The sequence below is a fragment of the Phasianus colchicus genome, chromosome 2, assembly GCF_987193195.1.
Source record: "Phasianus colchicus chromosome 2, bPhaCol1.hap1.1, whole genome shotgun sequence".
Taxonomy (NCBI): Eukaryota; Metazoa; Chordata; class Aves; order Galliformes; family Phasianidae; genus Phasianus; species Phasianus colchicus.
In genome coordinates this window covers 104,051,593-104,072,934 of record NC_143437.1, presented here as the reverse complement: position 1 = coordinate 104,072,934, position 21,342 = coordinate 104,051,593, and the positions used below count along the sequence as shown (strand labels likewise).

General features: G+C 42.7%; 3 protein-coding genes and 1 long non-coding RNA gene across 5 annotated transcripts in view; 2 read left to right on the top strand and 2 right to left on the bottom strand.

Moving 5' to 3' along the window:
* Window positions 1-417: 417 nt before the first annotated feature.
* On the bottom strand, window positions 418-1,839 carry LOC149919239 (uncharacterized). Its single transcript, XR_016464556.1, has 3 exons — window positions 1,759-1,839; window positions 1,619-1,688; window positions 418-504 (listed from the first exon to the last, which is right to left on the bottom strand). It is a non-coding gene; the product is annotated as an uncharacterized LOC149919239 (long non-coding RNA).
* On the top strand, window positions 456-5,993 carry TP53I3 (tumor protein p53 inducible protein 3). 2 transcript variants are annotated; one of them, XM_031595921.2, is made up of 6 exons: window positions 456-845; window positions 1,937-2,079; window positions 2,659-2,926; window positions 3,489-3,701; window positions 4,379-4,575; window positions 5,143-5,993. In XM_031595921.2, exons 2-6 carry the CDS (start codon window positions 1,942-1,944, stop codon window positions 5,332-5,334), a joined length of 1,008 nt encoding a protein of 335 aa, XP_031451781.1. In that variant the 5' UTR covers window positions 456-845; window positions 1,937-1,941; the 3' UTR covers window positions 5,335-5,993. The 2 variants fall into 2 exon arrangements, with proteins under 2 accessions (XP_031451781.1, XP_031451780.2); XM_031595920.2 differs by lacking the exon at window positions 456-845 and adding an exon at window positions 1,685-1,846.
* Window positions 5,994-6,075: 82 nt separating this feature from the next.
* SF3B6 (splicing factor 3b subunit 6) lies at window positions 6,076-9,699 on the top strand. The gene is made up of 4 exons (XM_031595922.2): window positions 6,076-6,233; window positions 6,381-6,499; window positions 8,582-8,720; window positions 9,193-9,699. The coding sequence occupies exons 1-4, from the start codon at window positions 6,204-6,206 to the stop codon at window positions 9,280-9,282; spliced, it is 378 nt and encodes a 125-aa protein (XP_031451782.1). The 5' UTR covers window positions 6,076-6,203; the 3' UTR covers window positions 9,283-9,699.
* Window positions 9,700-13,903: 4,204 nt separating this feature from the next.
* FKBP1B (FKBP prolyl isomerase 1B) overlaps window positions 13,904-21,342 on the bottom strand; it is a 45,482-nt gene continuing 38,043 nt past the window's right edge. The window contains exons 3-4 of the mRNA XM_031595918.2: window positions 17,618-17,730; window positions 13,904-14,612 (exon numbers count right to left, since the gene is read on the bottom strand). Of these exons, the coding sequence (XP_031451778.1) occupies window positions 14,484-14,612; window positions 17,618-17,730 (242 nt within the window). The 3' untranslated portion in view covers window positions 13,904-14,483. The remainder of the gene's footprint in view (window positions 14,613-17,617; window positions 17,731-21,342) is intronic.

Below are 21,342 nucleotides of genomic sequence, written 5' to 3'. Positions count from 1 at the left end.
CCGTATCTAAATACTCTGAAATGGCAGTTTTATTTCCTGACAACTCCCACGTAACAGGAGCTGGCAGGTGGGATGTGGATAAATGCATAACCTGAGGCACCTCCCACTGTGGGAAATGGCAAAGCTCAGCAAAGAGGTGAGATAAGGTGGCTGAACCAGCAGGTAGAAATGCAGTGGGCGGATGGACATGAGCTCTGAGTGCTGCAGTCTCACAGGAACCAGAGACAGATCTAAATAGCATTAAGGGCTGTCACAACTCATGCACCCTTAACACAGTGTGAGTAAATCCAGCCTGTGCTATTCAGAGTTCAGAAATCCAAAGAGCATTTAAATGCTTCGCTCAGGAAGCTCTGAACGCACACAACCAACCAATCAATGAAGAGCAGCAGCAGGGTAAAGGCACCAAACCAAACCTCCCTGCACGGTGGGGGCGTGCGTGAAATCTCTACATCGATGTCAAAGGGAAAAGCAGATTTCTGCCTCGATCCATGGAACAAAGCATATCTATGGGAAGAAATAACAGTGAGATGTGCTAATATTTCTGACTCAGTTCAGGTCTTTCCCTCCGAGTAAAACACGACCTCTTCTGATTGCACCCCTTGTCTTGCTGGGGAACAGCTGACTGCAAAGGCAGAGCCTGGGAGGAGGGAACCAGACCTGACTGCTCCCAGTGACAGTTCCCATTGCGCAACTTCTCTTCCTTGAAGGAAAAGGTGGCTCACAAGAAACGGCCAGGAACCACGCACCCTTAAACTGCTGCTTCAGGCCTCCGCTGGCAGATCTGATCGTTTGAAGGTGTTGCACTTGGAAACTTGGCTCTCCACTTGTAAACATTTGAAAGCAAGGTATTCATATCTTTGCTACACTTTTTAAAATCTATATCTATGCATATTTTGGTGGACCTGCTTCCAGCAACAGAGCGTTCATAAAAATGGGTTTGGTGGACTGTCAGAAGAGGGATGGAAGCTTCTTTATCATCTGATTTTTAATTGTTTGTAGTGGAACAGGGTAAGAGGGGAGAAACACGTGTATAGGGTGCTATCCAGAGGGCTTCCCATTACATTTCTGTGCTGACAAATGAATGTTGACAGACTGGATTGACTGGTTTAGCTGGAAGTAAAAAAACCAAAAAACCAGCCAGTCTCAGAACACGATGCCTTAAAGTTACATTTTATGCCAATAATTGGTAGCAGTTTTCAACTCACCATAAAGCAGCCACAGAGCACCACCCTGTGGGGAATTACATCCCTGGGCTTTAAGGTGTTTATCGTTCCACATTTCCAGCCTTACAACAAATGTTTAAGTATGCACTTCAGGGGTTTTGTGCAGATAATGTAAAGCAATTGACTTTGCAGAGGGCATGCAGCTCTATCATGCAGCTCTGCTTACGTGAAGAGGGTCAACCTTGCACACACGCTTGTGCAGCAGATCTGTACTGCATTTATATGCTGCAAAGTACAGGAAATAACAGAGATTTTCCCATTCTTTTCTCTTCTGCTTCCATCCAGTACCCAGAAGGATGATTACTCCAGTTTGATATTCTAGGTGAAAACAGGCTTAACATCTCAGCCCATCTCAACAACTGCTAGTGGCAAAACCAGAAGCTGTGAAGAGTTACCTGAAAGGTTCTGCAATAGTGAGACCCTTTATAGGAGTGAGTCCAGCACACAGCAGACAGGAATCACCTGCTAAGGGAGGCAAGGAACATAAGCAGGAGGTTTTCAAAGCATCTCTTACCCTTCAGTCATGCTAACTCACCGTTTCTCAAGCAGCTCTTTCGCCTTCAAACTGCTTCACAGTCTGCGTTGTCCATCTGCACTTCAGCCCATGTCTCTGCCTTCCAGAGGTACAGGAGTTTAGCTGTACTGATTGCAGAGGTGTTCCACCTACACAGTATGCCTGCATTCATGCTGACCTTGACATGATTGTTTTCTAGGGAAGATGCTGGCAGCCCACTTTGATTGCCCAGGAGGACCAGAAAATCTCTATGTGAAAGAAGTGGCGAAACCACACCCAGGAGAAGGAGAAGTTCTTGTGAAGGTCTCTGCCAGTGCTCTGAACAGGGCTGATTTACTCCAGGTATGTGTATGTTAAGTGGGTTTATGCACCTGAAAACACCAACTTTTCAAGTCCCCATTTGAAGTCTTGACAAATCAGAAGAGTTAAAAGAGATTGGCCTTGGTGAGCATGTGGCTGGGAGTCTTCCAAGGAAATGCTCATAGGGCTGAAAGAAGAGGTGTTGATTGAGTAGGTGAATGCTTTTATTTTGATCTCTGCAATGCATGGAGACATGGAAAGGCAGCTGCCTTTCAAGAAAAGATGTAAAAGAGCTCCAGTCTTTCTGGATGCTTAGACCATTTCCTAATTTGAGCAGAAAACCATGATCAGGAACTGAAAGTCATTCCCAGTATGGATTGGTGTGGATGTAGGGAACTTGCAGCAAATCATACTTGCACTGTTTTAAGAATCAAATATACTTACTAAGGAAAAGGGAGTGTTGCCAAAGGATGGAAGGCCCTTAAATTACTGAAACATTTGCACAGTCCAAAATCAGGATAAAATAAAAAGACAGGAGGTATACAAATAAAATACCACAGGTTGTTACACTCACTGATGTATGGTTTTTCATTCCCTATCCTCTCTTTTGTTTTGTTTTAGAGGAGAGGGAAGTACCCTCCCCCCAAAGGAGCAAGTGATATTTTAGGCTTAGAAGCAGCTGGGAGTGTGGCTGGGCTTGGACCTGGCTGCACCGGGCGATGGAAGATTGGTGATGCAGTGATGGCTCTGCTCTCTGGAGGCGGCCAGGCTGAATATGTTACAGTACCTGAAGGTCACCTGATGCCAGTTCCCAAAGATATTACATTTATTCAGGCTGCAGCCATTCCTGAGGCTTGGTTAACAGCTTTTCAGCTGCTGCATTTTGTAGGTGAGAGGTGTACTTGCGAATCTATCCTGTCAAAACAGTTCACCTTCATTTCTGCTGTTAAGTCCTCTAATTGTTGCCTCCATGCCTCCATCTGAATGCTGTCTACCTTCAAAATATTTTCTCTGTCACACCATTCACATTTTACCTATCTGGTTCAGAATGAGGTATGAATTCACATTCTGAAATCCTGACCACATCTGCCCAGACACAACATACTCTGCTGACTTCAGGAGAACCAATCCTTAATGCTACCCAAGGCTTGAGGAATTTCTCCACTGCTGAGTGCCCAATTTCTCAACATTAACATTCAGTGAGTGTGTTTTCTGTTGGCAGCAGTTTACTGGAGTCAGTAAAATGGAGTCCTGTTAGTACACCAGGAGTTGTGTTCATTCTGGATTTGCTGCTTTAATAAAGGACATGAAGTTGCAAATAGGACTCAGTGAATAAGGATATCTCTTTAAGATTTCACTACTTTTATCTATTCAGTTTTTGCCACTTTGATCATGTTCTACTTCCCAGATAATGCCCACAGGGTAATCGTTTCCTTTACATCCTCCTTCAGGTAAAATACAGAAAGGGGAAACAGTGTTGATCCATGCTGGAGCTAGCGGGGTTGGTATGGCAGCCATTCAGCTGGTCAGACTGGCAAATGCTATTCCCATCGTGACAGCAGGAACTCAGGAGAAACTCAAAGCAACAACAAATGCTGGAGCAGCTGCAGGGTTCAACTACAAGAATGAAGATTTTAGCGAAAAGGTCTTGGCCTTCACCCAAGGTAAGAACCTGAGTGAAAGACACAGTTAAGAAAGAGTGTATTTTCTAAAGCATATGCACATACACTCAATTTCAACTGGGAGTTTCCATCATCTTTTCAAAAAGAAGCATGCAAATCTTCTATGCTCCCTTTGGTGCTAAAGAGGTTGGGATTCCAGTGGTATCAAATCTGCTTTACTACTCGTGAGTTACTACAGGTAATGTAACATCCTGTTCAGGTCAAGAATGTATCTTTCCTTAGTTTAAGGCTCTGTTTTGCACATGGGCTCCCTTTGGCTTTATGTTCATCTGCAGTGTAAAAATGGTGCCAATATTATTGTTGCACCCATAACTAAGCATAGGAGCAAATCCTTGCACTTGTTTTGTGTCTGAATAGGCAAATAGGCACAAAACTTTGTTCTCTTACAGTTAGGAAAAATGAGGGTTTTTAAAAGCATTTGAGACACTTTCTGACAGACTATGCATGTGTGTATCTGTAATGATTTGGTTTTGTGCCTCATGCTAGGATTCTTTGCAAATCATTGTGCCAGTTCCTCATTTCCCAGGATTTAAGTAAGACCTGCAAGAATAATTCTGTACCTAAAGAGAATAATGTTTTACTTTTGCTTGCCTGAGATTATCCTATAATACAGCTCAATGGTATTGCTGTTTCTTTTTTTCTTTTTGTTTCTACTTGAGGTTCTGGAGTAGATATTATTTTAGATTGTGTTGGTGGCTCTTATTGGGAGAAGAATCTCAGCTGCTTGAGAACTGATGGCCGGTGGATTATTTATGGACTACTGAGTGGAGGTGAAGTTCATGGAGATTTGCTTGCAAGACTGCTCTCCAAAAGAGGGAGCATCCATACAAGTCTATTAAGATCACGAGACAAGGAGGCAAGTAATGACTATCAATGCTGTATATAGTTTAATCTTAAAATATGTGACAATTTTGAGAGTTTTCTCTTGATATCAGCTCTAAAGCTGAAAAAAAGAGTACCATATTGAACTGTTATTACATAATTTAGAAAACATTGCAAAATTACGAAGTGCATCCTTCCAGAAAACAGTACAACAGAGGAATGCATTGGGAATACTAGGGACTTTTTAACATGCTTAATGATACCATAATTTAAAGATTTGTTCTAAGAAATAAAACTCGAGTGATCAGATGACTTGATCAAGTCTGGGAGAGAGAGAGAAGAACCTCCATCAGGTCATCTGCAGCCACACTCCTCAAAGCAGAGACCAAGTTAATTTCAAGTCCAGAAATTACCAAAAGAAAATCATTTTATGTGGAAAATTCAGTTATGACTATAAAAGGCACTTTAGGATAGATGTTGTCCATGAGTCAACCTGAGAAATGTCTGAGAATTGTATACATTTTGTATGCTGTCTTCAGAGACTGTTCAGTGAATGTGAATGACTAGAAAATGATCTGAAAAATGCTTTATTTTTCTGCAGTATAAGGAGCAGCTGGTGAAAGCCTTCATAGAAAATGTGCTGCCCTATTTCTCTGAAGGAGCCTCTCCACATCTCCAGCCGCTTGTCGACAGCGTTTACCCTCTGCACGGGATTGTGGAGGCACACAGGAAAATGGAAGAAAGCAAGAACATTGGCAAAATTGTCATTGAAATGCCACTGAAATCACCCTAAAGAAGGGCCCTCTGCTGTAGTTGCTCTATGGGTAGGAGCACTACAGATGCCTTAAAAGCTGAGATTCTGTGATTTCTGCTACCAAATTGGAAATGATTTATTGTGAAAGATGTCAAAAAACGAGGGCCAAAGCAAAGTCTTACAGGATATGTGAATAAAAAAAGCAATTCACACTGCAGATACAGCATATGACATCTTTATACAGGAAAACAACAGCGGGACAAGGGGAAATGGTTTTAAACTGAAGGACGGAAGATTTAGGTTGGATGTCAGGGGAAGTTCTTTCCAGAGAGAGTGGTGAGGTGCTGGAACAGCTGCCCAGAGAGGCTGTGGATGCCCCATCCATCCCTGGAGGTGTTCAAGGCCAGGCCGGATGGGGCCCTGGACAGCCTGGTCTGGTATTAAATGTGGAGGTTGGTGGCCTTGCGTGTGGCAGGGCAGTTGGAGATTCATGTTTGAGGTCCTTCCCTTCCAACCCGGGCCATTCTGTGATTCTGTGAAAACCACCACACATCTATCTCCAGTCTCAGTTTGGGGCTCGCGTCTGTTTTCCCACACCTTTCCAAGCCGCACAATTCCTACAACTCATCAGGCGCCAGCCTAGCCCCGCCTGAACAAAATGGCAGCCAGCACCGCTTTCCTCAGCCCATGAGAGGCGGGAATGGGGGCAGGACGGTGGGCGGGGCTAGAGACACACAATCACGCGGGGTAGCGCGGCAGCACTTCCGGTGAGCGCGCGCGGTGCAACCTGGGATAACATCCGGGTCTTCCGCTAAGGAGAACGGCGGCGTCGGAGGGCCGCTGTTGGAGGATCGCTGCCTGCTGCCGTTTCTCTCCCAGGCCCGAGGCCCCCCCGTTGTCCCGGCACCATGGCGATGCAAGCGGCCAAGCGAGCCAACGTGAGTGCTCTTACCGGGTTCTAGCTTTGGTAAAACCACGTAAAGTCTATAGCTGATGGGCAGCAGGCCTGAGATGTAGTAGGTAGGCTGTAGCATTTAAGGTTTGAAGTGGGTTCTGTGTGTAGCACGACGTTGTTTCTCCTTCAGATTCGGCTGCCACCGGAGGTCAATCGGATCCTATACATCAGGAACTTGCCTTATAAAATCACCGCAGAGGAGATGTATGATATTTTTGGGAAATACGGACCTATTCGGCAAATCAGGGTGTAAGTAATTTTAGTTTTCTTTGAGAAGTTAAGGACTTAACTTAAACCAAGGCTTTGGAATAGCTGTCATATGTCAGTATTCCTATTATAGTGGTAACAACTGGTTTTCATAGCTGAAAAAGCTGAGTGTGCGTTAGCAGCATCCCTGTGTGCTGAAGGGGCACGTGGTTGTGTTTCTCTCGTGTGTCAATTTGTTGGTAAGCAGAATGGTGCTGGTAGGTATGTTGGAATAGCTTAAGCCTGGTCTGAATGTAGGTAAGTGGGGAAAAAAAAGGACTTAAACCTTAAATGAACTAACCTTTTATTTTAAGTAAAGGTAAAAATATGAAAAGCAAGGTTTGAAGGCAACCACTTCTGCTTAGTGAGGATTAGATAAAGAACTAATGAAGAAACAGGTATGGCACCACTGATGATGGAGCTGTCTACCATAAATACTGCACCCCTTGCTGTGCAGCTCAGCTCTGAGCCATGTGGAGATCTGACTGAATTTTGTTCCAAATATGCTGAGGCTGTACCTCTCTGTGGCAAATCTGAGGCTCCTCTCTTTAGTTTCTTCAAATATTGATGACCTGAGCTCTGATGTTCCTTGCTATCCTGAGCGCTGTGCTATGGATCTAACTGTAATTTCATCTGGTTAATGCTGTGTTCTAAGTTTTAGGCAGAAAGAGTTGGCTGAGGATTTAGGATTAGCTGTTGAGAGCTGCAGTAAGGCTGGTTGGAGTACTGGCATTCATACAAGATGATCTTTTTTTTTTTTCTTCCAAGCTCGGAGAAATATTTTGGAAGGGAGGAGCAATAATATTTGGTGCTCATCTTTTAATATTTGAAAAGAAATTAAATGTAGGGTAGATATGATATGATTTTCTTCATACTGCCTTTATCCTGATGTTGGCAAAATAACTTGTGGCATCTCTGAGCTCACAGGTTGTTGACTGGCTTACAGCTGAATGTGTCCTTGTTGTTTATGTTGCTCTGTTTCCCTGTGCTCTTAGACTGAGTTGGGTAATGAATCCATAACGTTCATCACTTCAATTTTGTGGGGTATAGATATGATAATAGCTAAAAAGATCAAACTCTACCCCAAATCAAAGTGCTCGTTTTGGCCAGTGCTGTAGTGATAAAAAGTGATGGCTCAGTGCAAAGAACAACGTGAGTTTTCTGTGTAGAGTTACTCTCAGTAAACATGAACAGAAGGGGAGTACTGGGGTGTGCTCCTGCATGCTGTGTTGGAAAGTGCAGCTGGTGGGGTCTTATTAATACAGAGAAGAACAACAAAAGGGACTGGGCAAGGGTTAAAAGAATGAGAGAGAACGTACTTCTTTTGCTTGGCTAAATAGGTGGGATTTTCACTAATTGACATACGCTGACAGAAGAGAATTAATATGAAAAAGAGTAGGTTGGACACGCCACATCTGGACGCAGTGCTCCAGGTGAGGCCTCACAGCACAGAGCAGAGGGGCAGGATCACCTTCCACGCCATGCTGGCCACGCTGTTTTTGGTGCAGCCCAGGGTACAGTTGGCTTTTTGGGTTTTGAAGGCACAGTGCTGGCTCATGGCCAGCTGCCATCCACCAGTACCCCCAGGTCTTTTTCAGCAGGGCTGCACTCAATCCTTTCTTCCCCTTGTATTGGTTGTGAGCTCCCTTTGTGGAACTCCCTTTGTAATTCTTCTCCTCCTTTGTGCAGTTTTATCCTTTCAGTTTGCATTCACACTGTGATGTGGAAGTGTGTGATGTTGTTTATTGGAATTCATTTATAAGTCAGCTCCGAAGAAAGGGTTCTTGTGATTCCTAAGTTGGCTGTAACTGTCTTTTAGCTGAGATCTTGTGGCTGTGTAAACCCTGTAATAAGCTCTGTGTAAGCTCAGAGCTGGTTAGAGTGATGTGCCCAGACGTGTCTCCTGCTCCTCAGGCAGAGGAAATTGAATTGATGGTCTGATAAGTGATGGTCATGCAGCTGAACCAGCTTGCATCAATATAGCTTTGTTGTGCGAAGAACAGTATTCTGTCTCAGTCAGTGCTGAATAGTAAGAGTCCTGTTCATAGAACTTGGTATTAATGTTTGTTAACATTTGCTCTGCAGTGGAAACACTCCAGAAACGAGAGGAACAGCCTATGTAGTCTATGAAGACATCTTTGATGCCAAAAATGCTTGTGATCATCTGTCAGGATTCAATGTGTGCAACAGATACCTTGTCGTTTTGTACTATAATGCAAACAGGGTAAGTGCTCTTGGTTTTCTTATTGTTACCTTTGAAGATGTTCAGCATAAAAAAAAAATCAGTTTGAGAAAATGGTTGGATGCTTTTAAGAAATAATTCCAGACTGGTAGAGGGAATGGGTGGATAAATGGCAAGGATTTCATCTTCAGTGTGATTCATGTGCATAAATCACCACAACCTTTGGACTAGGAATGTGGAAATCATGCTTCTGGTGAGAAGAGGTAGAAGGGGCCAAACAGTTACAGAGGGCTTTGAGATTTGTTTAACAGGAAGAAGTCTGTAAATCCTTGATGTTCTGCCTGATGAGGCCCAGAGTCTGGTGGAGTTCTCTGAGGTCAAGAACTAAGCAGTGCTGTTTGTATGTGATGTTGATGTCATTCACAGTGAGAAGTTAGTTGCAGTTTATAGGAAATAACATACCTTAAGATGCAGTTTTTCTTCTCATGCATTTTATTATTTCCCTTAATTACAGGCATTCCAAAAGATGGACACAAAGAAGAAAGAGGAACAGCTTAAACTGCTCAAAGAAAAATATGGAATAAATACAGACCCACCAAAATAAACTGATGTTTTTTAAAAACTGTTCTCCAGATCTACCGCTGTGTTTTGAAACTAAGGATTCCCACTGAAGTATAACTTACCATTTTTAGTAGGCTAATTTGAATCTTTAGATCAATTGAATAGATGTGAAACATCAGAATATCTGCTTTAAAGTTAAATCTCCTGAAGGGACACGACTTCCCTGTGTTGTAAGGGCTTGGATGGGTAAGTGCTGTGTAACCACAGCCCTGTTTGGAGCAGGCCTTTGGAAGATGGGACCACATATGTTGAGCATTTCTGGCCTGCTGTTCCTCAGCCTCCAGAGCTGACTTTAAACATGGTAGCCAGCTGATGCAGAAGAGTTTCAAGGGCTCGATATGAAGTATCTCTGAATTTCACCTGCTGCTTCTAAAAATTGATTAAATGCAAGTAAACAGGACCCTTTCTGCTTTTTTTGCTTGTGGTTTGTGAATGGTTTGATTCTTCTTCATGCTTACATATTGTATCCAACTCATTGTTTCTTTTTCCTCCTGGAAATATTTGATGGAGCGTTGTGGTTTAACCCAGCAGGTGGCTGAGCACCACAGTTGTCTCCTCACCCCCTGCTTCCCAGTGAGATGACAGGGAGAATCAAAAGGAAAAAACGAAACTAGAACTCATGGATTGAGATAAAACTATATGCTAAACTGCAGAAAAGGGTGATAGTTATGACAAATATATGCATATGCATGTATATAACAAGTGATGCACAAGCAATTGTCCACCACCTGCCAACCAAGACCCAGCTAGCCTTCTGAACAGCAGCAGAGAGCAAGGTAAACTCCCAACCCCTTCAGAACTCCATCTGCATGATGTTCCAGGCTATGGAATATCCCTTTGGCTGGTTTCACTCAGCTGTTCTTGCTCTGTTCCTTCCCAGCTCCTCAGGCCCTTCACTGAGAAAGGCTTTGGCTCTGTACAACGCTGCTTAGCAGTGACTATAAACATCAGGTTGTTATCAGTGTTGTTTTTCTCCTAGAACAAAAACATAGCATCATACCAGACGCTGTGGAGAGATCAATTTGGTTCCAGCTGAAACCAAAACAAGGAGGCTTAGCCTGTTAGGCTGCTGTTTGCTAGAAACAAAGCTATATTTATAACGGAGATTCCTCTACAAATAGAAAATGAGTGGCCAGGTGAAGTAATCCAACTGTTTAGGTGACTTCTGTCAAGATACCTCATGCCCAGTGATAAGAGCTACTCCTAACAGCTCTCATTGCTGTATGGCTGAGGATGCTGGAAGAGATTTGGAAGTGTACCAGATTTGCACTGAAGAGAAGCAACAGGAATGAAGCTGATGTCTTTAATATTAAGTAGAGAACACAGGACCAAAGTGAGGCTATAGATACTGGTGGTAATTTTAGATGTGACTGTAATGAAGTTCATGCTAAGTAGAAAACTTATTGTAGTAGAGGAAAAAAAAAAAATCTGATTTTTAATTATTTCTCAAAGTATCAGGATTCAGTGAATGGGGTCCTGGGACTGGATGGGCTTTCAGGTCCATGCCAACCCAAACCATCCTTCATTCTAAATCCCTGCTGCCATTGTGGCTGCTTTCTGGCTTGCTCAGCCCTCTCCTGCTTCCCCCCCTCCGATGCATCTGTGATGTGCATATGTTTAAATGGGAGCAGTGATCTGTTTCACCTGCTTCATACTTACACAGTTGGTTACTTCTCCTGTGTCAGCTTGGTTAAGAGGTCCAACCCACGAGGTTAACACAAGTCTTAAGTTGTTCAGGCAAAACCAGCTTGCCTTAAATTGTTTAAATGAATGAAATGTTATGGGAGACTTCTGTGTGACCTGCCACAGCTTTGTAAAGGTTGGAGGGAGGCACATGAACATGCACTTTACACAAGCTGTTGGGCATTTAGATGGCTCTTGGCTGTAACAAGAACTGGATTGATGCTTTAATAAATAATGATAAATGCTGGTAATAGCCCACTGAAGTGCTAATAATGGAGCAGTGTTCTGTCCTCCTTGTTTAAAATCATGTGCAAATACTGCATTCCATCTGTCAATAGCAGACAGCATGTTGCCTGCTCTGTAGTGTCTGTTTTGATGAGGATTTGGTGCTGTTTGAAAAATACATATAAAAAGCAATCCTATAGGGTAATAAGATTAATAAAAATTCCTTCAATGAATCCTCAACATCAGCAGCTTTTGATATCTCCAAGAGCTCAGCTGCTGCCTTTCATTAAATATTCCATTTCATACTTTTCCTTCTAGTGTCTGTTTGGGGCTTTCAATGTCCCTACGCATGGAAAATGAAATAATAATTTGTACCTGTAAGACAGAGAGAATGGAAATCGAATGCCCAGAGGATTGTTTTGATGAGGTCTGCTCAAGATTTTGTTTGAAATGTAATATCAAAGGACGAGGAAATGAGTTCAGTTATATGAATGGCAGAAGGGGCAGCAAATAAGGCAGATGTTACCAGCCTTGCAGTCTGCATCTGTGCTGGTTTTTGTGTGTGCTCACTTTCCATTTAATTTTTCAGGAAGTAGGGCATGAAATTAAGCCTGGAAGGTCATTTTTTTCCATCTATACTGTTTAGAAATCAGTAACAAGAGCAGATCTGATTACACAGGCGGCAACAGTAAATTTTTTTCTAATCCATTATATAGTGGCAATAATTATATGTACTGTGTTGATCGATGATACAATTAAATAAATTAACACATTTGCAGTCAAATGAAGAGCTGGAGATTACATTTCCTTGAAGACTTAATTTCCCTAAGTATCACAAAGCACAATTAGTTTTCCTTTCACATTTTTTTTAATGAATTTGGCATGAAAGATGTAATAATCTCTGCTTCCAACAAAGGTCTCTGAAGGGAGAGAGTGATGAGGGAGAGAGCTTCATCAAGCAGCTGTAATAAGGGTTTTACAGACTCCTAATGGCAGGCTTGCACAGCTGAGGGCAATGGGAAAGGTAAGTGCATAGCAGCTCTTTGGATGGAGATGACAGGGCTGTGATCAGCTCTTACAGCCCAGCAGGAATGCGCTGCTCTCTGGTCAGAAACCCAGCAGAAGTGGAGAGTGATGCCTCAGCTCTTGTGCAAACAGCAGTATTGGTTGGACCAATTAGTTCTTCGTGTCACTGCATGCTTTTGAGGCATTTGAAAAAGGCCTATATCCTAATTGAGACCTCTCAGTGAAACATGGATCTGTAACAGCTGCTGCAGAGACCCTGAATTTCCATTGAAAAAGGGCTTTCTCCTTTGTCTGCTTGAGGGAGAGAGGAGCAAGAAAAAAGTTTACCAATTTTCAGTGAATAATAACCTGCAAGGGGGGGAGAGGGAAGGTTATCTGCTTTTGAATTAACAAACTAAAATGCAGCTTTGTGGTTCAGATGACTGCCTAGAGAAAGAAAAGAGATCTGTGGTCCCTGCTGGTCAGACAGGCAGTGCTGCTTTTATGCTCTCCAGGAGGAATGCCCTCACTATGTGGCTCTGCAGTCCATCTTCCCACGAGAGCTGTGTTTTCCTTACAGAAACTCGCACAAGAAAATAGAGCACCAACTGTTTCAGGTGCTCACCTCAAAAAATCCTAAAAAATCCTGTAGTTGAAAATGATGCAAGTAGCTTACAAGCTTCCTTCAAGTACTGGAAGGCTGCAGTGAGGTTTCCCCAGAGCCCTCTCTTCTCCAAGCTAAACAAGCCCAGTTCCTTCAGCCCTTCTTCACAGGAGAGGTGCTTCAGCCCTCTCATCAGCTTAGTGGCCCTCCTCTGGATGTGTCCCAACAGCTTCAGATCTCTCCTGTACTGGGGGCCCCAGGTTCAGATTGGCTTTGTGAGCTGGATGCACACAATTCTGCTCTTCTATAGCCTGCCTGAGCTCCAGCAGAAATTTGTATGCTAGTTTTACTGTTGTAAAGGCATAGCATGGGACCGGCATTGTGACTCTAAGAAATATCAATTTCCTTCTCTTCAACAGCCAAATTTTGCCTGGAACTGAGGGGCCACCAGCAGTGCAGGGCAGATGGGGAGTCAGGAAACCTCTGTCCCAGCAGCACCTACATGCGTGCTCCTGGACATCTTTCCCTGTGCAAACTACAACAGAAGCAATACATGGAACTATGCATATTTTGTGTAGGAAGATAAATAATTATCAAGAAAATGGGTGAACGTTTCATAGAATCACAGGATGGGCTGGGTTGAAAAGGACCACAATGCTCATCTGGTTCCAACCCCCTGCTATGTGCAGGGTCTCCAACCAGCAGACCAGGCTGCCCAGAGCCACATCCAGCCTGGCCTTGAAGGCCTCCAGGGATGGGGCATCCACAGCCTCCTTGGGCAACCTGTTCCAGTGCCTCACCACCCTCTGGGGGAAAAACTTCCTCCTAAGATCCAACCTAAACCTCCCCTGTCTCAGTTTAAGACCATTCCCCCTTGTCCTATCACTATCCACCCTTGTAAATATCTGTTCCCCCTCCTGTTTTACGCTCCCTTCAAGTACTGGAAGGCCACAATGAGGTCTCCCTGGATCCTTCTCTTCTCCAAGCTAAACAAACCCAGTTCCCTCAACCTTCATGTCTGTCTGAAGAACTTCTCATTCACTATAAAGAACTTTGATGGCCGATGGAAAGCAGGAAAAAAGAAAACAGAAATTGTAAAGTATCAAGGTTTTATTGTTTACATATATACTTAATTCTTAAATGAGACAGTATTCTTTAAAACAGCAGCAAGCAGAACGTACAAGTTGAGAAAAGTGGCAGCGCAGGTAACTCTGTTTGGCTAATGCCCGTTCATGTACAAGGCGTACACTGGAGTTTTTGAGCACCTTTTGTGTTTTGTTTTTTTAAATTTTCTTGGTTTAAGTGTACAGTAAGGCAGTGGTTTTTTCAATAAGGAATATATATATATATTTATATTTATATATATTTTCAATCATCACTGTGAATTCTCATCACATGCAGATTAAATAAAATGTACAACTTGAGAATGTTACAACAGTAGACATTTTTCCCAAAGCAAAGCTTCCAATGAAAGGCAAATATGGACACCACAAAGTCTAAGAAGAAAGGAGAAAGAAAGGCTTAAGAAACCTAATGGCAAATGCTACTGATATGACAGCTTGAGCAGGAAGATTAGGATTCCAGTGAAGATTTCCCCCGCTGCTGGGAGGGTGAGAAAGAAGGGATGGTTATGGAGAGGTGCCTCCAGCCAGCTCCCCCAAGACGACTCACTCCAACCTGAGAAGCTCCACATCAAAGAGGAGCGTGGCATTGGGAGGGATGACCCCAGGGTGGCCCGTGGCTCCGTAGGCCATCTCAGGTGTGCAGGTCAGCTTTGCTCTTTGCCCTAAGCTCATCTGGTTTTTGGATGGTGGAGAAAGAAGAAGATAAAACACAGTATTAGCAGGAAGACAGAGCAGAGCACTACATGGCAGATTTACAGAACCGAGGATATTCAGGATGGTCAAATTCATCTTTTTGCTCTTCAAGAAAGCTGAAGCTGCTACAAACAGCTCTCATTCATTGCCTAGCTCATCCGGCTTCTCTTTAAATTGCTAGAGCCAGCTTGGGAGCAACAAAAGTCTTTCCAAGGCACACTGTGATCTACACTGCTTATCCTGGAGTCAGCTGCATGAGGTGTGAGTTCTGTGGAGTGCAGGATACATACAACACCATCAGCAGGAGTTATGGAAAAGCCTTAGTAGCAGGCAGGAACAGAACTTCATGACAGATCAGCACAGAGACACCTTTTGGTTCAGATTCTCAAAAATGTCCAGCAGTGTTTTTTGCTTCTTCAGTCACCATCATCGATGACTTCAAAGCTACTGACCAAACACAAATGCTAGAGGCACCCAACTTTCTGCTGCTGGACTGATGCAGTCCTAATTAAGAAAGGTTTCCCTAGACTGAAGCTCAAGGACAGATGCTCATGCACAGCTTGTTCTGTCTCATCCCTGGGACAGACAGAAGTGCCAAGTTCTCTCACACCAGATTAGCTTTAGAGGTAAAAGGTCTCACTAAGATTTGCAGCATCAAGATTGAAAATTCTGTTCTGCTCTGGGGTAAAGCTGTGACTTATGTACACTGTACTGGTAACCAGATATTCACTGGCCAAGAAACAACTCCTGACTTTATGCAGTGAGGTTAATTCAGATGTCTTTCCCAGGATTGGACTGAACTACATATTTTACACAGTTTCTCCTGTTGAATTTCGTTTTCTGTTTCTATGAAATATGCTAAAGCTAGAGCTTCAGTCATTCTAGGTAGAAGAAAAATGTGAATGTAACTTTCCCACATTCATAGAATCACAGAATGTCTTGGGTTGGAAGGGACCCCAAGGATCATGAAGCTCCAACCCCACTGCACAGACAGGGCCACCAACCTCCTTCACATTCAGGGATGGGGATGAAGGTGTGAGAGCAGATAACCTCCTTGGTCTCTGCAGGGTTTGACACTCGTCTCTGGTGCTCTGGTGGGTCCCTGCCAGTAAGACAGCTCGTACAGCACCCATGGATCTTAGGCATGGGGCAACCTCGAGCTGTCAGAAGTTGAGCACAGAAAGGCAGATGCTGCTGCCATCTCACAGGCATTAAACCAAGGTTTGGAAAATTGAAATGCTCGACGTAGTGAATTGCCTTTTTCCATGTGCCTTGTGTCAATCACACTTCCCAAACCCTCAAAAACTCTGAGGTGGAAGGAGGCAGCCACAAGTTTAACGTAGCGATCCACTAGGAGGAGCAGGAGGGCAGCATGTGGCTACACTGCTGGAATGGAGTTGGGCACAGTAATGAAGAGACAGGAGTTGGTGAGTGTTCAAGGCAGAGAGAAAACCAATTCACCCAGAGCTTGTTTCTAGAGCTTTTCCTGCACTGGTTTCTGACTAGAATAAAAGCAACCCCAACTCAACTTAAATGCACTTTTGGGTTCCTTCTCTTTGTAGGGCTCCTTGCCATATGACAACAGATGGATGAAAAACCATGGAACTATTTGCAAAGTGTCCTGCTGCTGGATCTATTGAAACCATTTTGTTGTTCTTCCCTATTCAGACCACCAATTCTGCATTTCAAGCACTCAGCACATGGGGGCCCTGAGCTCTCCTTAGGTATTATTGCAAAGCAAATAATAAAGAGTGCTCCCTAGATGTTAGAGCAGAAGGTGGATATTTTTCAGACTCCAGGACTCCTCAGATGGACCTGTTCCTTCTCTGCTTGGAGAGAAGGATATGCTTGTGTTGCTTTCTCCTGGAGCTGGAAACCATGTTCTTTTCCTTTCCTCTCAAACAAGTCTGGCTGCATCATTTATCACTGGATTCTTTCTCATTTTGCATTCTTTCCCTCTTTAAGTGTAAGAATTTGTTCCTGACAATAACATTTGAGCAATTTCCTCCTATTATGAGGTCCAGAAGTCAGAAATGGAGTAACTTTTGCACTTCAGCACCCTGACTGCACTCCTCACACCGTACGTCCTCACAAGCCCTGCAGACAAAACACTGCAGAGACGGCATGGAGTTGCTCTGTGTGGCTCTTTCACAGTTTTACTGTGCTGGCACTCAAGCTGTAATTAATGGAGGGCAGTTTCCTTTTTCATGTCTTATGGCTGCTTGCTGAATGTTAAGTTTTGTAGCTGGGAGTATTAAAGTCATAAAAGTTTAACAGTGCAGCATGGTGCCCTGCTCAGTAAGGGTCAAAATCTGCAGCACAGTTGTAGATGTTGTCAAAAACGACAGCTTGGCCTTTTATTGAGTAGCTGAATAGAGGCCACTTCATAAAATACTGCCACCTGGATCAGTTTAGAGGCCACTGTGGTTTATGTGTGGTAGTTGGCCCTGGAAGAAGCAAGACTTATATACACACTGACACCTGGCAAGAGGATCTTGCCTCTCCTTTCTCAAATGCATACTTCACGTAAAGCCTTGTCAGCAGGAGGTGTCTTAGTCAGCTACTGGAGGACTACAGGAAATACTGTTCTTCAACAGACCATGCTTTCACAGAACAGAATAATAGAATTATCCAGGTTGGAGAAGACCTTTAAGATCAAGTCCAACCAACAACCCCACCTACTGAGCCCCATCACTGAATCATGTCCCTTTAGTGCCATGTCCACATCTCCTAAATATTTCCTGGGATGAGGACTCCACCACTGCAGTGGGCAGCCTGCTCCAATTCTTGACCTTCTTTTTCATGAATGCATTTTTCCTAGTATCCAATCTAAACTTTCCCTGGAGCAACTTAAGACCGTTAAGAAAACCACTTAGGATTCAACACTGTGATTTCCACTTGGTCTTGTCAACACTGCACTGAACACTAAGCCCTAACACATCTTTCACCCAGTTGGAAATTCAGCCAGAATCATGTCTTTGTACCTGTGTAACACCTTCTTCAAATCCTTTAATGACTTCTTGCCTGCCAATCTTGAACCTGAAAGGCTTGTTTCTGTCTCTGGAGGAATCAAACTTCTTTCCATTCTGTAGCATTCCTGCCAAAAGAAGAGACACAGTTTCAATCCAAGCTACATCTCAATTTAAGTGCTGGGAGGTATGGGAGAAAAGAAGTGAAAAATTAATGTCTTGGTCACATCAACTGTTTATTTCCATTTTCACTTTAAAATGGTGAAAGGGAACAGAGAGAAAACATCTGTGCAGGGTGAGGACTGATGTGCAGGACCATCACCACCACAAGTTAGTGTCCAGAGGTTTTAAACCACCTCTCTGCCAACAGGGTCATTAGAAGTGGTATTTCCTTCCCTTGTCATTCAAGACAGTCACAGAACACCTTACATTTTGATGAGCACAACAGTGTTTCAACGTATGTATGCATGCACAGGTTCTACAGCAAATGGACAAGCTTTCACAGAGCTCTGTATCCTGAGAAATTCTCATTATTGTTTCAAGCAAGGGATTTTTATAATAACTTTAACCTTAAGAGTAACTGATAATTGCTTTTTCCAATTACATTCTGAATATTGCAAGGTTGGGTGGATACTTCCATATGAGAATAAATACTTTCTTTGTAATGTTGTAATGCCAGTTTTCTGGACATATACCATGACTCTACTGTATGAGATGCTGTAAAAAGAAATGCTTGTGAATAAGCTTATATTTGAGACAGTTTCCAGTTGCAAACAATTTTATAAAACACAGCTTTGACAGAAAATGCTGAGAAATGCTGCCCTTATGACTCAATCTGAAATATACAGTCTTTCTGGTTTCTTTTCATTAAAGCTGTTATATTAATAGACCAGCTTGATGCATTTTTATTTTTTTTGCAGTGAAAACCATTCAATATTCAAACAACAACAAAAAATGTCTTATGTGTCTTATTTAAAGAACGTAAATATAAAGAGATGTGCCAGAATAAAAACCAAAGACCTAAAGGACAGGATTCACCTTACCTATCTTTCTTCTGCTGAGATGCAGCCTGCTGTTTTTGAGCTAATTACTCTGCTTCCCTCTATAAAAGTCAGAAGAGAAAGTACTTTGGAGGGCAATCCATCCAATCAAATAGTGGGATCTCCAATAGGACACAAGGAGTTGCATCCTAGCTGTGCTTATTTCTTTGCAATGAATCTGAAGGAAGTCCAACCAACCAGCTCAGACACAGATGTCTCCAAACTTCTTAGCAGTTAAACCTCAAGTGGTGGCATTTTAGATTTGCAGTAACAAGTACACAATCTTTGGTTGTTCAAGTGGGGTTCTATGTCTGGATGTCTTGTACAAATGCCATATTAAGGCTAATTAACTGTTCATCAAGTCCAGCGTGCCTAATTCTGTACTTCAGAGAATTGTGTGTGTTTCAGTATAAGGCCTTAGGAGGTAATTATGGAATAACCTGCCCTTAAGGCACACTTCACAGTGTTCACCATTACTGTTTGTCACATTCCTGAAGTTTTATTAACAGTAGAATTGCAAACAGTAGAGTTACAAACAAATACAAGTTCATTTGTATGGTAGAAATCACGCATATGGAGAAGGGCAGGCAGGAAGAAGCAGCTCGGGGAGAACTCTGGGGCATATCATATAATGCTTTTTGAACTATCTGATCTTGCATTTAATTGTGGTCCTTTCTTACAGTAATTTTATTTCTAAATGCATCTGAAAATCTTTTGTTCCTATGAAACAGAAGGAGACTATTGGAGAATTTCAATATTTAACAGTTTTAATATTATATCTTAGTACTGTCATTACATTCTGTCAGTTCAAAGTAGTGTGCAAACATTAATTATTCTTCCCAGCAGCCCAAGAAGGTAGAAAAAATATTATAAAATAGCCTCACTCTGGAAGTTCAGCTCAGATGCAAAGTTCCACAAAACTTTGGTATGTTTTCACTTTCTTTTGTAACAACATCCTATTAGAATACTTAGCTTAAAGGTCTGATGCTTTACTGTACACCACACATCAAACTGAACCAGAATGAACTCTCTGGAGAGCTTGCTAGTTTAGTATATATCATACCAAACCTGACTTGTTTCCCCATCAAAAGCCTATCAAAGGTTTAGAGGGAAACAAGCTTGTTTACAGCAACATCCTGTGGTCAGATAAAAGTTCATCAAGCAATGAATCCAAAAAATGCAACCTCCCCTGCCATCACCCTCACCTCTTTGCTTCTGGAGGACAAGTTGGGATTCAAGCAGTCAGGCATATCTGTATTTGCTGAATATAAGAGGGCCAATTTTTATAAGACTGCCCTTTAAATGTACATCGAGATTAGAAATGAGTCAGAGTTCCCATGTGCCCTGGAGAAGTTCTGATCTGAATTTAGATCTGAACTTTGAAGCCTATCTTTTTTATCTCTCTATTTTTGAAAGTTAAGAACTGGCTCTTTGGTCTCCTGGGAGCTAAAACAGCAAAATGTTTTGTTTTCTCTCTTGCTAATACATCAATTGATTTTCTTTCTGCAAAAAAATTGATTTGGTTAATATTCTTCAACAAAGACGGATGCCCATCTTCAGCCTGCAAGCACCTTTATTTATCTAGCTAACAACAGGGAGGCAAAAAAACCCCACAGTCTGGAATGAACAATGGCATTGCTTTGCAAAGTCAAAACTGCCCTGGCAATCAATGAGAGGTTGCACTGAGCAAGGACACCAAGAAGCTTATATGCTTGTTATAATTACCTCCCATTTGATTCTGAAAGGTAAAAACTACTGTACAAGAATAATTAATTATAGAAACTCATTTATCAGGATATCATCTGGATTTGGAAACGTTCTTACCTACAGGGTGTCCTAATCAACAAATCAGTGTTAAAACTCAGGTGGCCGCAGAAAACCTCATTGAAACTGAAGAAGATCAAAGAGTTGGCAAATGATCTTGTTAAGGAAATGACCAGGGATATGCATGCCTGTACTACTCTTTCAATATGCATTAGCTATCTGAGGTCAGTCAACCTCAGCTAAGATCACACTGTGTAAGCCTGTTCCCTAAGGAGAGAGGGCTAATGAAACTGTAAGTTTTCAATCTTTTAGCCAGTTTCAAGCAAATCTGGAGTGAGAGATTCCTAATGGCAGAGGAGTGGGGTTCCTAATGACCTACGTATTTGATGGAAAGAAATCTGGGTAGGAAGCTTCTACAAAGAGAGGGGGTCATCTTTGTTACCAGAGAACCTATATTGTGAAGTGGAGCTTAAGAGAAATAGGAAAGTCATAGCCAGCCTGCAGTCTAAGTTTCTTTTTACTGGGGGTTCTGGTTGTGTGGCTGGCTGAATTTCCAGCTGAATTATTCTCAGCTGAAGGAACCCAGCTAGTTAGGCACCTGATTTATAACTATGGTTCCAACAAAACCGTGCCCAAAGCCATGCTCAGACTGTTCTCTACAGATCAGACAGATGGAGGGAGACAGAGAACAGAAAGCCCTCCATGATACCACGTCAAATCTAGTGCCTGAAGCTAGTTAACACAGGTGTAACTGAGCCACAATGAATTCCACTGCTTACATCAGCCACCTCAGAGACAGAAGCTGTGTCTCAGCCTGCCACTGGGCTACTTCTACACTCAGTGGAGAAAGAGTGGTGTAGAATCACAGAATGGCCTGGGTTGAAAAGGACCACAGTGATCACCTAGTTCCAACCCCCTGCTATAACCTCCAACCAG